Below are 16,823 nucleotides of genomic sequence, written 5' to 3'. Positions count from 1 at the left end.
CTTGGGTTAGTCACAGCTTCTAGGAGCTCTCTCAGCCCTACGCACCTCACAGGGTGTTTTGTTGTGGAGATAATAATGACATACGTAGGTCTTAAGTCATCCTGAAGGGCAATATATAAATTGAATGTTGTTGTTGCTGTTATAAGCAGCAGGCCTAGAAAGAATCACTGGACAGCTGTTTTTGCTTCACCAAATCACCTCCTTCAGAATTCTGTAAGTTCTTAGGCAGGTTGATTTCTCCCCCACCCCCCCAAGTCTTTTTCTCCTTTGACTCCCAGCTGCTTTTTACATTCTAAGCTCACTGGAGAAGATATGCTCTCATTGAAGTTGGAATTCCTCCCCCACTCCACCCCCTGGTTCTTATTTTTCTTTTAGTTGATTTACAAAGCTGTACTTTTCTGCACACCTTAGAGAGACCCCCTTAGTAAGTAGATGCCTCCCACCTTCTCTGTCAGTTCAGTAGTTTCAGTGCTTTGGTGATCTCATACAAATGGATATGAACACTCATCTTTGAACACACTTCCTATGCACAGCTTTAAGGAAAACCAGGAACCAGAAGTAACTTTGTTTTTCTGTTTCTTGTATTGTGAATATTGTGCCAACTGATGCCAATAAAGGTTAACTGAACTGAACTGGAAAACCAGGTTATTCCCCTGGGTTTGAAAACAATGGGATGCAGAATTGTAGAAGTTTATCATATTTTGTGCTGAATCTATTCTTTGTCTTTCTCATCTCATAAGGAACAAAAAAAAAATTGTGAACTTCATACTAATTATACCTTCTCTAGAAAGTGATCCTATTCCAATTGTCCAGATATTACACTCTGAGGGCAAAGCTACAAGTGACGAATGACACTTGAACGGCAAGTGTATTTCTCCCTGTTCACTTGCCCTCCACTTAATCCACTTGCTGTTCAAGTGTCATTCGTCACTTGTAGCTTGGCCCCGAGAATGTCAATTCCCCATTACGATTCCTTATCTTCTCCTTCTATTATCTCGGCAAAAAATCTAGTTCTTACGCTTCTGGCATTGGGATATGGAGGGCCTGCCTTTCTTTCCTGATATTCCTCAGCAAATTGCAATGTGCACTGAGGGGATTCTGTATAAAGAATAATTTTTACCAGTTGACTCGCACTCCGTATTTGCTCTCATCTATGGCCAGGGCTTTGGTCATTGCGATCACAGCACCCTGAAAGATAAAAGGACAATTATGGTTGCCAAATGACCAGAAATGGCATGGCTTTCTTTTATGCCTTTGATTACAATCTGATTAACATAAAAGGAGTTTCTTCTGATAATGTCTACAATCCAAGTTGCTACTAAGCTTCTCTTGGGACAGGACATTTTCTCAAGGCCTGTTGGCAACCCTACTGAGGACCCAATCCAGGGTGTAGGCCCAGACCTCCTCATCTGATAGCACTGACTTTCACTACTGGCCCTCATCATCCCCACAAAGCTCTGTTCCATCTAGATAAGTTAAATGGGGGGGGGGAGCTGATATATTCAAGCGGCCAAACTTTTATAGTATTGAGGTAAATTATCTCATCTTGTAAATACCATTCCTATTAAACCTCTATTAAAAGTGACGTCATTTTTTTCCCTCAATGTGGTTTGCAACCCTACTTGTGGTTCAAAGGTAAGGCTGAAAATGTGTAGGATGTTTTCACTTTTGAGATTTAATTGAGCTTTCTCAGCCTGTAAATGAAAAGAAGACATATATACATTCCATAAAGCCTTGACTGTTTACAGACCGGATTTAGACTCATGTATGAGAACTGCCAGAAAACTTGAAAAAATACCAACCTGGCCTCCTCTGGTTCCTTTAATAGCAACTTAATTTACAAAAGCCAGCAGGTGGAGCTTTTCAAAGCCCATGAGAGTGTCTACCTCCATGCTGTGAAAACATTCATCAGCCAATTAAATTGATATTAAAGGCACAAGAGCAGATACATTCAAAAACATCAGCAACTGATTCTGCTCTTGGGTCAGGATTACCTTGCTTGCGCAATATGAAACAACATTCTTCGCCCCGATAACACTGGCAATACTGGCAATGTTGATGATGTTTCCTCTCGTTTCTCGTAAGTAGGGCAGTGAGTACTGTACAAATAATATAAGGATAAAGGGTATGCCTGATCTCAAAAGAGAAACTGACAAAAATGTTGTATTCTAGAGTCGGACGTTTAATCCTCCTCCTTTACAATTGCTGACTGGCACAGACCCTTCCCAGCACAGACAGAGGAAATTCTTGCAACTGGAGATGGTAAAGGTGAATGCTTAGGGTGCAAAGCAGGTCCACAGTTGTAGAGCCATGGCCTTTTCCCTGTCGCTCTAATTAGGACTCCAGAGGACTGACATACACAGGTCAAGTGCTAAAGCATTGCACCTTTAAAACATATACCACTCCACAGAGTTTTTTCTATTTGACTTTCAGCTGGGGAGGAGGCCAGCTGCCCCCAGGGAAAAGGAAAAGTGCTTATACATTGTAATCACTCACCTTTGATGCTAACAAACAGCTCACAACATTGAGGTCCATGAGGCTGCAGAAGTCTTTGGAACTCACATCATCTATCTTGGTAGAATAATCTGTTGGCAAGAGGATCAAGTGGAAATAAAAGAGAAGTGAGTTTCACAGAGGCAAGATCCATAAAAATCAAGATAACAGATTCCCCAGCCCCATAATATGATGATGTTTTTCATGCTGGTTTGTTTGGTAAATAAATGCTTTTTAAAAAAGTAATATGGAGTTTTTGTTTCATCATTATGCCTAATCGGCACTGATGGACACATCCTCCATGTATTGGTCTTATCCTCCAATTGACTTATGGTCACCATTACATCTTGGAACAGCAACATCCACAAGTTAATTATTCCTTAAAAGAAGATACCATTTTCTTTAGAAAGGTTTAGTGTGGGAGACAAGGGGCCTCAGTGAAGGGAGTTCCAAAAGCTTTATATAAATTTTTTGTATCGTTAGGATACTACGATTTCTTTAGTTTCTTTATAAACAACCACCTCCAAAGTTATTGCTATTGCCAGAGTGCCTATGCTACAGCCAGGACACTGAACCAATGATTATTAACAAAAGCTTTTTTGGTTCCATTTATGGACTGGATAGAAAATCAACAAATTGGTTACAAAGGTAAGAGATAAAGCTTGCTGGCTTGTGGATTAAGTGAGAGTGTGCAGAATTCTGGAAGAAAGACATAAAAATAGCATTCTGCAGACAGACAAGGAAAATCTCCTTTAGAAAGAAGGTACTACAGTTTAACTAGAATTTGCTACCCCCTGAAGGATCTTTTTCTCTTCCTCTTTGTACAAAAGACATCCAACAACTGTTTCTAAAATCTATCCCAAATTCTTCCCTAACCGCCAGGCCTGCAAGACGGAGATGTTCCGCCATGCATTTGGTGGGGGCTAGGCTGTTCTCTCGTCGGCCATACCACTGAAGACCTCCCACCACCCATGCAGGAAAATGCTGTATTTTAATATTTTATACCCGCCAATTTTAATTGTTTTGATATATTTTAATGTTTTTATAATGCTTTTACTGTTTTAAGCTGTTGTTAAACCACCCTGAGCCCGTCTGACGGGGAGGGCGGTCTAGAAATGTGACTAAATAAATAAATAAATAACTCCAAGAGTTTGAAAATAACTCACAATCTGCAACATTGTTCACCAGGCAGTCCAGGCATCCATAACGTTCTATAGTTACCAAAATCAGCCTCTGGAGGAACAGAGGATAAAGAGAGATTAGAGCAGAAAAACAACAGAACTGAGAGTCCTGTGATTCGGGTGCAAGAAACAATTAGAACTTCCCTTGGCACAACCTGTTGGAAGCACTGGGAGAAAGCCTAGAAGACAAAGAAGGATGGGTAGCAACTGAGAAAAGAGGAGTGTAGCGATCAAATAGGGTTTCTAGGTTCCTTGAAACCCAAACTTGGGGAATGGGGGGGGTCATGGGGAGGCATTTGGAGGGAACATACCTCATGAGAGCGCAAACCATGCGAGCGCTAAAGAGCTCTTTCTTGTCACTCCAGGAATGATATTATTCCTAGCGTGACAAGAAAGAGCTGCTGAGCTCCGAGTCCTGAGCTCATTCTCTGTGCTTTCTCCTCCCATCAGCCTGGTGAATGTTGGTGGGAGTGGGGACAGAGGTTGGGATTGACCAAAGAAGAGGGTACAAATGTACCAGAGCTGTGCCCATTGTCAGACTTCAGAAATCTCTTGCAGCAGCCAAAGTAAGAATATTCAATGACAGTGAGGACTAGAAGTTTAAGGCTGATAAGGGAATCAAGTAGGAACCCGTGAACATGATTTATTAGGTACCAGAGAATGTATGAAAGAGCAGCAATAAATCAAGAGGAAAGGCACAGCAGAACACTGTCACAACTCACGAGTCACGATGACACATTCAGACAACTGAGAATTAGAATAAGGAGAACGGTTTTGGGTACAGACATGAAAGGACATTTCAGGGAAATGCTGAAGAACCACCAAAGAAGGATCACTATTCAGCCAGTTTTAGCCTACCTTGATGTCTGTCTCCTGGCGGACATCACAGACTTGGAAATACGCCTCGCCTGGGCACCCAGAATCCTGCAGCTCCCTCTGAATTGCCTGTCCCTTTTTTGCTGCAAGGGGATAGTACAGAACAGTTGCCAGTGGAATAAATCTTCATTCCTTTTCCTTTTTATATAGCCTTTGACTTATCCCTGGATCTGTTTTTCCAACTGTGCCCCAGTACCAAATATATTTTCCAAAACGTCTTGCAAGTATTTCTCCCCCCACCAACTTGGTTGTTTTCTCCATTTGGAGAAAGGTAGGCTAGAAGTGCTTCGCAATTAAACAAATGCAGTCTGTTGGGAAGGGGGCAGCTCCTCGGGGAAGCAGGTTCTGACTCTTGTATCCTACTGGAACAGGGGGAAATAATGGATTTAATGACTGATAAGCATACAGATACAAGAAAAGGTTTGACAATGCTACTTTCCATCTTCTGTATATTTCTTTTGGTGTGTTTGCTAAACTCTCCGCAATGAATGGAACTTAAAATCTCTTTCCGGTATTCTTTCTCTGGCAGTGCTTTAAGCAGAAGATGGCATTCCCCATTGACCATGATTTTATCTGTCTCCTCCCTGCATCTACTACTCTCAACCTCATATTTCTTTATATTTGCTAACCTAATATATATTGGAAGAAGGAGAGAGTAAAGGCCTGGATACATGGATCATCTCACTCCTGTGCCAGGAGCGCTCTACTAGCTGCCAATGTGTTCCTGAATCCTGACCACATTCAATACAGAGGGTTGGTTCTTACCTCCAAGGCCATAAATAGGGTCCTTGAAGGACCACCTCGCCCATATTGCTGAAGCCTTGCTCTCTGTGCCTGCAGGGAGGATGTGGCCTGGCCACTAGGACTGTGGAATGCCTTTCCCCACGAAACATTTCTTTTTGCCTGAACTTTTCAACCAGGAGTCCTTCTTTGAAAATTGTTATTATAGTCAGCCTCTAGCCTGAGGACTTAACTTAGACCTTTACTGAAGAGAATAAATAAATCATTGTAGGCAACTAAATCTTGTTTTATGTATTTGTAATGATCCTGAAGGGTTTTTAATGTTTAGTTTAATTAACAGTTTTATGGGCCTTTCTGATGTTATCTAATTTTCATTTGTCAGCTGCCTCAAGGAGTTTCACTGTAAATGTGGCATTTTTAAGCAAAAATTGGGCATTTGTCAAGGGGATTAAGAAAGTGGCTCTTGACTCACCTTCAGATGCTAGGGAACAGAAGACCACCTTGGCACCTTGGCGAACTGAAGAGCAAGGGGAGAAAAAAGCGGAAGACACAACTCAGAGGCTTGACACACAAAGAGCGATGTACATCGCTACATTTGTTTGTCTACAAGACTCATTTCCTGCCTTTCCCACCATTTAAGTTTTCAAATAAACTCACAAATACTTTGCAAGTGGAAGAGTTGTTTTCAGTCTCAGGAGGGGCAATCTTCCAGAGACAGATCTTCTCCCCACAAACAATCCACCAGACTGTCTCCAATGAAGAGAAGGCCCTTCCCAAAAGCCCTGTTGCCTCTGTGGGGGTGCATTCCACTTCCTCATTGTTCTGTCAGCTGACTTCATTCAATAATGCAATCAAGAACATACTCTAGGGCTAAACTCTGAGACTAGAAAGAGTCCAGAGTAACCAGTCAAGTCACCCCACCCCTGCATTTATCAAAAAAATGTTGGGAATACAAAGTAAACTTCATTACAGTGAAATAAAACACCTCCTTGCAGAATCATTAATGCAAATATCTTTAATTTGTACTATATACAGGTAAACAAGTCTTCTTAGCGGTAAGCATTAGCTTTTTTCTTTTAAGTGCTCATACAGAGCTCTACTTTTTAAATTGCCTTTCATATGCAGTAGAATGAATGCTCTCCAACACCATCTTCCCCAGGCGTCACTTGTAGCTTGGCCCTCAGTAGAATTTATGAACTGTCCATTTAAATGTATTGTGCATCGAATGAAGGGAAGAGACTGAAAAATACTGTCTTCCGTGTTAAATTTGTGATGACCCGTTCCTTCGCCTGAACCATTGCTTGATGTTCCAGTCAACAAGAATTCTTTATGGATCTGAGACTTAGCCCAATCCTTTGAAGATGTTTTATCCATTCAGCCTGCCCACTGTTTAGCCATCTTGGATAACTCCAGGTGAGACCAGTTTCCCTGGAAATAAGATCATCTGCTGGTGAGAGTAATCAGGATCATGAAAAGGAAAGGAAATGAAAATCCCCAAGTCAGGTCATAACAATGAACTGAGGAGGACTGGCAGAAGAGCCACCTGCTTGATTGGAAACACAACAGTTCCCCCTTGTTCCTGAGGAGGGGAGGGGGAATTAGTTTTCTCAAATGCTCAACATTTCCAATGAATGTACTAGTTAAGACACATGCGATGTATAACCGTTGTATTTTGTCCCATTTAGGGTAGGCAACAAGGCTGGAGAAAAATGTCCAGTATCTTTAACAGAAGCTTAATATGTAAAAATGGGCAACAAAAGCTTTTCATGGGATGGAGGTGAGTAACATCACCTGGTAAATAGCATCCATGCAGCTGATATTAAAGAGATTGTGTATTATTTAGTCCAGGCAGAAGGCTGGAGCAATAGTACCCTGACTATTTTCCTTGCACTTCACACGTAGACTATTCACTCCCAGTAATTCATCTGTGATGAGAGATACATTTCTGGAGAAACTATTAATGGCAGTACAGATGATAACATTTTTTGCTCAACTTTATTGATTTAAAAGATTTCTATCCTGCTTTTCTCCCAGTCAATGGGTCTCAATGGCGGATCAGAGGCTGGTTTCATATTAAACCAACTGATCACAACATCCTCCCCTTAAGTTGGACAATGGGGCAGAAATACTCCCAGCAAATTCCGCCTACAGTCATCCAGTTTAAGGGGGAGGATGTTGAACACCAAACCACCCTCTGATTCTCCTTTTCATGATCAGGATCTGAATTAGCCCGGAGAGCCAGGAAGAGCAGGCCAATGAAATGCCATTTGCTCAACAGGGCACTCCTCCTTTGGATGTTTGGTTACCTGAAATATATGCAAACTAAATTATAGCTTTTACATCAAGTATGTCAAAGGCTAACAAACAGGTACTTTTCAGACTGTCACTTTAAAGCATTTCAGTATCTGTTCTGCTTCCCATGTTCCACACTTGCAGGGTAGTAATGGGATGCAGAACTGATTTTTGTCTGCGGTATCCCCGATTTTTCCCCTTCAGGCATACTGAGATTTATTTTGAAGCTGCTGCCGAGTCACATCCGGCCTGATTAATGTCAGTGTGAACTCTATACTCCCCGTCTGTTTCTCTTCTTTCCCCTCTTCTTTCCCCGGCTGCTTCTCCATTGGCCTCCTTCTTCCCAGGAATGCAAGCACTCTCTTATTTTTTTTTCAAAGCCAGGAACAATTCCTAACTTTGCTGCTTATTTTCTGCTGGCTTTAAAAGCCAGGGAAGGGTTAAATGGCTGCTTTTCCCTCCTTCCAGGTATCTTCTGCTAATGCCAAAGAATAAAAACAAAGAGGCAGGGAAGCTGCCAGAAGGAAATGAAGCAGCAGCATTTTAACCCTTTCCTGGCTTGGCTTTAAAAAAATAAATGAGAGTGGAACGAGCATGAAAAGTACATGTTTTCCTCAGAACTCTGTCACCAATTGCCTCTCCATTCTGCAGGGGACAGCCCAATCAGCAAATACAGGGGGTGGGAGATGGGTTCCAACATTGCAACATTACTACGCATGCTCAAAGTTTTTTTAAAAAAGTGTGACGTGAATTGAAAAGCCCTGAAAGCCCAAAAGTGCACCGAGGCTTCAAAGCCTGTCTAAAATGAAAAAGAAGATGCCAAGTCAAAACAGCCTCGAACAATGTGGAATGTGGAAGTGACATGCCAAAGCCATTGTGACTGAATAAAATGCTCATGAATGGCAGTTTAAACCATAAGTGGAAAAAGGGACCACAGTCTCTGCACCACGAGACCTTACACCACAATGTCTTTCTTGTGTTCACAAAAAAGACATGTGCCTATGAGGATATAAAGAGCATAGTCCCCTCCCTCCCATTTCCTCTCCACCCAATTGAATATTTAGAGAGCTAGCCTTCCTAGTCTTCCTGGCTGGCTTCACCCCACCTCCTGTAGGCAGAAATTGCCCACTCCTCCATCCCTATCCAGTGCGCTCCATGCTCACCAAATTCTCTTACGATGGCTAAGCCGATGCCACTGGTGCCACCAGTCACTATTGTCACCTTGCCCAGGTAACACAGATAAGTTGCCATGCTAGCCGTTTGCCTCAGTTTCTCTTAATGGGTAAAAGCAAACTGAGCTTTTTATTAAGGAACACCAACAGCACAGCACGTGGTTTCCCCCAGTGAGCACTCCCATGCGCCTTATAGACTGCTGAGAGATGTAGTCCTTCTCTCTCCAGAGATCTATTGGAATAATAATACATTTTCCCTGACACAGCTGCCTGCTCTCCACCCTATGCACCTTTAATGAGATAACCATCTTCTATTTGCTGTCTCTATCTATGCATTTGAAAACGCAAAAGGAAATATTTGTGAAAAGCTTTCCAGAGTGTCTAGTTTGCAGATTCTTTTTTACTGTAAATTAAACTACGTCTAGTTTGCAGATTCTTTTTTACTGTAAATTAAACTAAACATTAAATTAAACATTGCAAACATTGATCTGGAAGGCATTCACCGTTCCTCAGGAGAGAAGTTTATTTCAATGCAATATAGTGTCTTCTTTTTCTAAGGCACTATAAACTGTCACTTTCATCTTTTTTTCTCTGATTTTCTCAATCAGTGGATAGTAGTAGAACTGTCAGTCAGTCAGTTAACCATTATTGGCATTAGTTGGCACAATAAACACACAGCAAAATAGAAAAACATAAAACACAGATTATTTCTGGGAACTTTCCTGATGCAATTTTATAGCCATATAGAGAAACATGGCTACCCTCTCGGTGACTTTAGGCAGGGAGTCATTCAGGAGGTGATGGACCTTTGAGGAATCTGGATGCTCCTTTATATTAAATAACTCCAAGTTTAAATATTTGAGATCCAAGTCTGTATTTAGTAAGCAAAACTTTCTCGATACTGCTATGGGCACTGCTCCTTTCAGGCTTCTAGAGAAAGATTTTGATAAGCTTGGACATTCTTGAATTGCAAGAAGAGAGAATTAACATTCTAATTACGGAATTGCAATCAATCGCACCATCATGTCACCGGATTCTTTTGCTATCTCTTCATTGGTAGGGTAACCCATCTTAACATAATGTTTTCCATGTTATCCCCTCCCCAGAACTGAGGGATACCTTGAAAATGAGCATTTACCCTCCTTCCTCTATTTACAAGCTCTTCTACTTTGAGCTCCCTCTTTTTTGACAAAGAACTTGCATTTTCTCAGCATTCTTGACAGATTTTTCCACTCTTTTCCTTCTGCTGTTATGTTGCCATCTCCACTCCTCTCATATGCTTTGCTAAATCATCAAAAGAAGTCCTAGTTTCAGGGAACTGTTTTTAAAATTCAGTTTTTGGTACCTCTTGGCGGGATTTAAGCTGACTGAGGACTTTAGTTGCTAAGTCCACCAAAGTGAGGAAACAGGCAGGAAGGAATGAAAGCTGTTTCCAGGAATTCCATAATTTTGGAATTTCACACTTTCTGTAGGGTTTCTGAGGAAATCTTTCAAAGTGCCTAAGTTCTTCCCTGGAAATTCAGTCAGTACATATTTTGATGGTGGCATTTGAAAAACTTGGATGGCTTTTTCAGCCTTGGTTTGACATCTGAAGTGCTTGGTAGTATCCCAGGATGTCACTCCAGGAACCAAGATCAAGATAATCCACACTATGGTATTCACCATTACGATGAATGGATGTGACAGTTGGACAGTGAAGAAAGCTGACAGGAAGAAAATGGATTAATTTGAAATGTGGTGCTGGAGGAGCGTTTTGCAGATACCACAGACAGCCAAAAGGACAACAAAGTGGGTTCTAGATGAAATCACGCCTGAATTCTCAGGGTGTTGTTTAGGCACCAAGGAAACTGGATGCCTAAAGGGTGAGCTCTAACCCACCTTGAACCTAAAACCTCACAAATCATCACCAGAACAAATTATAAATTGGCTGGATTATGGGCAAACAAGATCTTAACAAGAAAAAAGAAACCATTTGAAAGCAACAAGAAGCCTGCAGGACTTCTTTTCAACAAGTAACACACTGGTCACTCAGGCTGTGAGGGAAAACAACACAGCTAAAATGGTGGCTGATCCCATATTAGCAGACTCAATACACTCTATGAAGCAAAATATTCTACAAAAAATGTCCCTTTTGATTAAACCTTTGGCAGATCAACTAGCAGAACTCAAACTAAACATAAATAATACCATTCAAAAAGCAAACATCTTGGTATAATGCTTCACTAGCACTATTCATGTCTTTTGAAACTGCTGGCTTTACTCCTGTATTTGTATATGATAAAAGCTGGGTAGGGGGCTGAATTTAAAGCCTGAATTCTCCCTAGCAGTTAAAATGACAAAACTCACACTATTATATTTTGGTCACAACATGAGAAGACACAATTCTTTGGAAATATGATTAGTACTTGGAAAAGAGTTGTAGGTGGTAGGAAAAAAGGAAGACCCAAAAGGAGATGGCTTGATTCAATAAAAGAAGCCACATCTTCCAGCTTACAAGATCTGAGCAAGCCTGTTCATGATAGGACATTTTGGAGGTCTTTCTTTCATAAGATTGCTGTAAGTTGGAAGCAATTTGATGGAATGTGTTACAAACACATCCCAGGATGATGGAATGCACACCAATTCTACAACCATTCTTCTCAGAAGTCATAGTTTTGAAGAACATGCAAAATTGCTGTTCCTTCAAGGCAGCTTCTCCAAGGATGCCAAAGCTTTTAAGATTTTTAAAACAACTTTTAATTTTTCTCTAGCCCACTGACAAGTTAATTTTAGCTAATCTTAGCTTAAGTAAACATCTAGGTGGCTGGGTAGCTTGCCAATCCAGTCAACATAATTAACTTGTTCAACTTAAATGCTGGGAGATTAAAGTACCTTTGCTTTGAGCTTGTTTATAAAGTACCAAAGAACAGACAGATTCTTTTTGATTTTGTCTATTTTCTTACTCAAGAGGAACCAGAGGAGAGACCCATTGTTTGTTTGCTTGTTGCATATGTGTTTATTATTCCACAATGGGGAAGAAACATCATCGCATCTCTCAGAGAACAAATGCTTCCCACCCCCCTGAGAAGCAAGCAAAAACCAAAGCTTTATACTCTTGGTTGAAGATGTGAACTGTGGGTTGTTTGGATAAATGTAACAATAGATATGTGTGTTTAGATTCTAATGTATCTGCCCCCTCTAGAACCTCTGCATAGAGTTATTTGTCTTTGGAGGAGAAGTCTTTTGGTAAACCCGCCATTAAGCAAACGACTCCCAGCAATTATGCTGAAAAAGATCTGGAAAAGACAAATTGCCAAGTGCTTGTTGATCAATGCCTCTTAATTGCTGACTCATTGAATCAGATTTATGTCCAGCTTAACACAATTTTAAATAAATTAGACTCCTTAACATCTCTTGTGCAAGAAGACTCAAAAAAGAAGCTCCATATAAAAAAGAATGTTAATCAAGACAGCAGCATTCAAGGAAAACTGGGCAAAGACCTAAATCTGAATACTATGATTAAACATACACTTCAATGTAACCAAATTGCCTTGACTGTTTTTCCATACAGAGGTCACATTTGAACTATATTCTACAGATACCACTAAAGAATTTTGACATGAGTAAGATTCACTTCCAAACAGAAGTTATGAAAGATGGCTAGTGTTGAGTTTTGACTCTGACAGAATCCCCTCCGTCATTAATAGAAGAAGAGATGTTTTAAACAATTATGGAATACATGTACAGAAAGTTTTTGTGGATAAGACTCTTAAACCTTTAATTTTATGTTTATGTCTATCCCCTAAATTGACCCAAGGAAATCAAATGGAAACTCTTTTCTCAGCTTCCTCCTCACATAAAAGCAACAGAAAAAATTCTTTTTGAAGAGAATGTGACCACTTCATGCATTAAACTACCACCAGATAAGCAAGCAGCAGTCATAGAAAGACTGGATAGGATATGAGAGGAACTACTGGCTGTGAATAAAGTAGAAAGCCCCTGCTGTACCACATCAGCAATGATGAAAAATCAACCCTCTTTTGGAACACCAAAGAAGATGAACAGCTCACAAGAGATTACTGGTTTTTCAGATGAACCTGAAACTGAGACAGAAAATGCAACACAGATAAATCCACTTGTTTCTAATGTGATAATTCATCCGTCTAAAAACCTTTGTTTATTTAGAGATAATGAAAGAGATCTGGAGATGATATCATAAAGTTTACTTTACTGACATTTGCTTGAACAATGGCTTAAGAAGGCTCTCTTAAAATTATATCATTAAATGTTAACAGTCTTAATTGTTGAGAGAAAAGGGTTAAAATAGTTTAAAATCAGAGGTGCAATGGATCTTGAATCAATAAAGAGTGAAAACATGTTTGCTTTTAAAAGCATTTACTTCTAAAGGAAAAAGGTACACAGGATTGCTACAAAACAATAAGAGCTACATCTTTACTGATCAAGAGTACAAAGAGATAAGCAAGAATGGAGATTCTTCCTCTGTCTTCTTGAAAGAAAATCTCCTGACCTGTTGACCAATAACAGTTTACAAACATACTTCAGTTTCCTGGGCTTCCAGGCTATTGGCTCTGTGCCAGGTCCTCTTCCAGGTCAATCTAAACAATAGCAAGGTAAGTAAACACATTAAACCCATAATGACTGAATGTCAGATCTTGCAACATATATATTCCAACATTAATGAACCATATAAATGGCAATGTATCACTCATAAACTCTTTAAAGAAAAAGATGATTTGATCTTTTTACAGGAAACACATATTCTATCTAAACAGTCACCTTATTGAACATAAAATCTTGACATCAATTTTAGTGAATTGACTTAAAGATATAACTGGTAATTATATATCACCAGATCAAACCAGCTTTATACCTGGTCATCATATCACTGCCAATATACATAAAATTGTAAATCTTTTAGATGTCATTAAGAAAGACAAAATTAGATCAGCCTTCCTATTTTTAGATGCTGAAAAAGCATTTGATAGAGTGGAACATAGTTTTTTTGATATAATCTCTTAATGCATTTGGTTTTAGAAATAACTTTAAAAAATCAGCAAATTTGATTTACTCACAGTGTTTCACTAAGGTAAGCATAAATGGGTTTTTATCATCACAAATTAATATTACTAGAGGTGTACATCAAGGTTGCCCTCTTTCTGCACTCCTTTTTGTGCTCTCCCTGGAATCATTGACTATCTCTGTAAGAGAAGAGCCAAAAATTCACAGTATTAAAATAGGAGCAACACAATATAAGTGTATATGCAGATGATTTTGTCATCTTTTTAACAGATATTGAACAATCTAGTAATAGTTTAGGAAATGTTATTATGCAGTATGTGATATAAATTGAACCAGGTTAAATCAGAAGTTATATGTTTTAATTCAAAGTTAAATAAATGTAAAAAAGACAACTGGATCTGGAAAATTAAGGTCAGTGGCTGAGTCAAGTACCTAGGTAACTGGTTAAACAAGAATAATTAGAGCATTTTAAAAACCAATTTGAACCAGTAATAGCGGAAATTAAAAAGCAGTTTCTACTCAGGGAAAACTTGAATTTATCTCTCCTTGGACGTATAAATACGATAAAAATGATGATTCTTCCTAAATTAAATGTTTTATTTGGTAATGTCCAAAGAAAGACCAAAAAAAAATAGGATGAATGGCAGCAATTAATAAATGCTTTTATTTGGAATAAAAACCCCAAGATACGTTGTAATAATATGTATGAAAGGAAATTAAAGGGTGGTTTGGAGGTACTTAACCTCAAACTGTATTACCAAGCCTCTAGACTTGGTTGGCTGAAAGACTGGTTTCTAGATACAGTAGAAAATACTCCAGCCTTTATTGATCAATCCTTTGTAAAGGTACCCTTGAAAAGCTGGCCCTGGGTAAAGAAAGAAAACAGAAAGATTACAACCTTTGTAAATGTAATACTTAATGTTTGGGACCATGTTAAAAGTAAACTGTCTCCAGGACTTTCCCCACTAACATCTGTCATTAGTGACATGATAAAAGAATATAGAAACCTGTTAATTAATATCCAAGTGATACCATATAATGATATTAAAGATATTTTGAGCCCTAATATTTCAGTGGATTCTTGCTAATACCATGTCTTTTAAACTTGTATCTATTTACCCAGTGGCATTGTTTATGGAAATGTCCTTGACACTGTATTGAAATGTACTTGTCACTGATTGTACTAATCTCATACTGTGTAATCCGCCTTGAGTTTCAGTGAGAAAGCGGACTATAAATGATGTAAATAAATACATAAATAAATATTTGAATATCTCAAGGTTAGAGGGTATCTATGTGAACTGATACAAAAAAGAATCATATTGAGGCCTCAAACAGAGTTTGAAGAATTGCTTTTAACAAATGATAAGGGCATCACCTCTCGTATGTATTCTTGCTTATTAAGAATAATGCTCAAACCTGATCAAACCTTTTGAAGCAGATGGTTAAAAAATATAGAGAACATCCTAGATGATTCAGCATGGAAATTTATTTTCAGACAAAGCACTACCTTCACAGTTTGTCTCTCTTTTAGATAAAACTTGTTGAAAATGATTTATATGTGGCATTTAACCCCTCTAAGGCTAGCAACGATGTATACGACCAATACAGACGCATGCTGGTTCTGTAATGGAGACAAAGCAGATTTGCTTCATGTGTGGTGGTCTTCAGCTTCTGGCAGCAAGTAGCAAAAATTATATCAATCTGATTGGAGGTACAAATCCTTCAAAAACCAGGGATATTACTGCTGATGCTGAACTATTTACCTAATTTACCTAAAGATCAGCAGTTAATCACCCTACATATGATTGCAGCTGCCAGAATGGTTTTTGCCAGACAATGGAAACAAAAAAACACTTCATCCTAAACTACAAGATTGGTTATTGAATATAAAAGCGACTGTGTGCAGAATTCTGGAAGAAAAGCGCTTTCTGCTGACCAGGGGTCATTTCGTAGAAAAAGAGCTGGAGGAACTCATTAGCATAACTCATTAGCATAACTCATCAGCGTATGCCATGCCCCTTATCATCACCAGAAGTGTGTCATTAGCATAACTGATCTGCATATGCCACACCCCTGACATCACCTATCCTGGCTGTTTTGGACCCAATCCTGGCCATTCAGGGCTGAAATTGGGCCCCAAATGGCAAAAGGGGCTGAAAATGGCCAAAAAGGGGCTCAAAATGGTCATGATCGGGCTGCTGCTGAGTGGGAGAGTGATCTACCACCTGTCAGAGGCCCGATCTGGGCCATTTCGGCCCCAATCCAGGCTGAAACGGGCCCAAAATGGCCGAGAGTCAAGTGGGCAGAGCCACCTGACATGTGACCTCTTTGGGGAACTGCTGGAACTGCATTCCTGCAAGTGAATTTATTTATTTATTTATTCAATTTATATACCGCCCATCCCATGGGCTCTGGGAGGTGAACAGTTAAAATCGATAAAAACAAAAACTAAAATCAATATACAAATAATAAAACAAATTAACAAAGTGCAGTGGTGGGGAAAACCTTCCCCACCCCAAAGGCAAGTGAACAGGGAGGAATACATGTGAGTCTGTTCACTTGCCAGGCAAGTGTAATTCATCAGTTGTAGCTTGGCTCTCAGAGGCTTGACTCACAAAGAGAGATGTACATCACTAGATTTATTTGTCTACAAGACTGACTTCCTGCCTTTCCCACCATTTAAGTCTTCAAATAAATTCACAAATACTTTGTAAGTGGAAGAGTTGTTTTCAGTCTCAGGGCCAAGCTACAAGTGACAAATGACACTTGAACGGCAAGTAGATCGAGTGGAGAGCAAGTGGAGGGCAAGTGAACAGGGAGGAATACACTTGCTGTTCAAGTGTCATTCATCACTTGTAGTTTGGCCCTCAGAAGGGGCAATCTTCCACAGACAGATCTTCTCACCACAAACCATCCACCAGAGTGTCTCCCATGAAAAGAAGGCCCTCCCCAAAGCCCTCTTGCCTTTGTGGGGGTCCATTCCATTTCCTCATTGTTCTGTCAGCTGACTTCTTTCAGTCATGCAACCAAGAACACGCTCCAGGGC

The 16,823-nt window shown here is 39.7% G+C and overlaps 1 protein-coding gene across 1 annotated transcript in view; it reads right to left on the bottom strand.

Moving 5' to 3' along the window:
• The window catches only part of LOC129339511 (uncharacterized), a 57,869-nt gene extending 49,035 nt beyond the window's left edge, over positions 1 to 8,834 (bottom strand). Inside the window, exons 1-7 of the mRNA XM_054994091.1 lie at positions 8,747 to 8,834; positions 5,764 to 5,808; positions 4,533 to 4,633; positions 3,660 to 3,726; positions 2,497 to 2,585; positions 1,995 to 2,099; positions 1,121 to 1,188 (exon numbers count right to left, since the gene is read on the bottom strand). Of these exons, the coding sequence (XP_054850066.1) occupies positions 1,121 to 1,188; positions 1,995 to 2,099; positions 2,497 to 2,585; positions 3,660 to 3,726; positions 4,533 to 4,633; positions 5,764 to 5,808; positions 8,747 to 8,834 (563 nt within the window). The remainder of the gene's footprint in view (positions 1 to 1,120; positions 1,189 to 1,994; positions 2,100 to 2,496; positions 2,586 to 3,659; positions 3,727 to 4,532; positions 4,634 to 5,763; positions 5,809 to 8,746) is intronic.
• Positions 8,835 to 16,823: the final 7,989 nt, after the last annotated feature.

The sequence above is a fragment of the Eublepharis macularius genome, chromosome 12 (assembly GCF_028583425.1).
Source record: "Eublepharis macularius isolate TG4126 chromosome 12, MPM_Emac_v1.0, whole genome shotgun sequence".
NCBI lineage: Eukaryota > Metazoa > Chordata > Lepidosauria > Squamata > Eublepharidae > Eublepharis > Eublepharis macularius.
The sequence above is the reverse complement of the archived record's forward strand: the minus strand, read 5'-3'. Positions and strand labels throughout refer to the sequence as shown.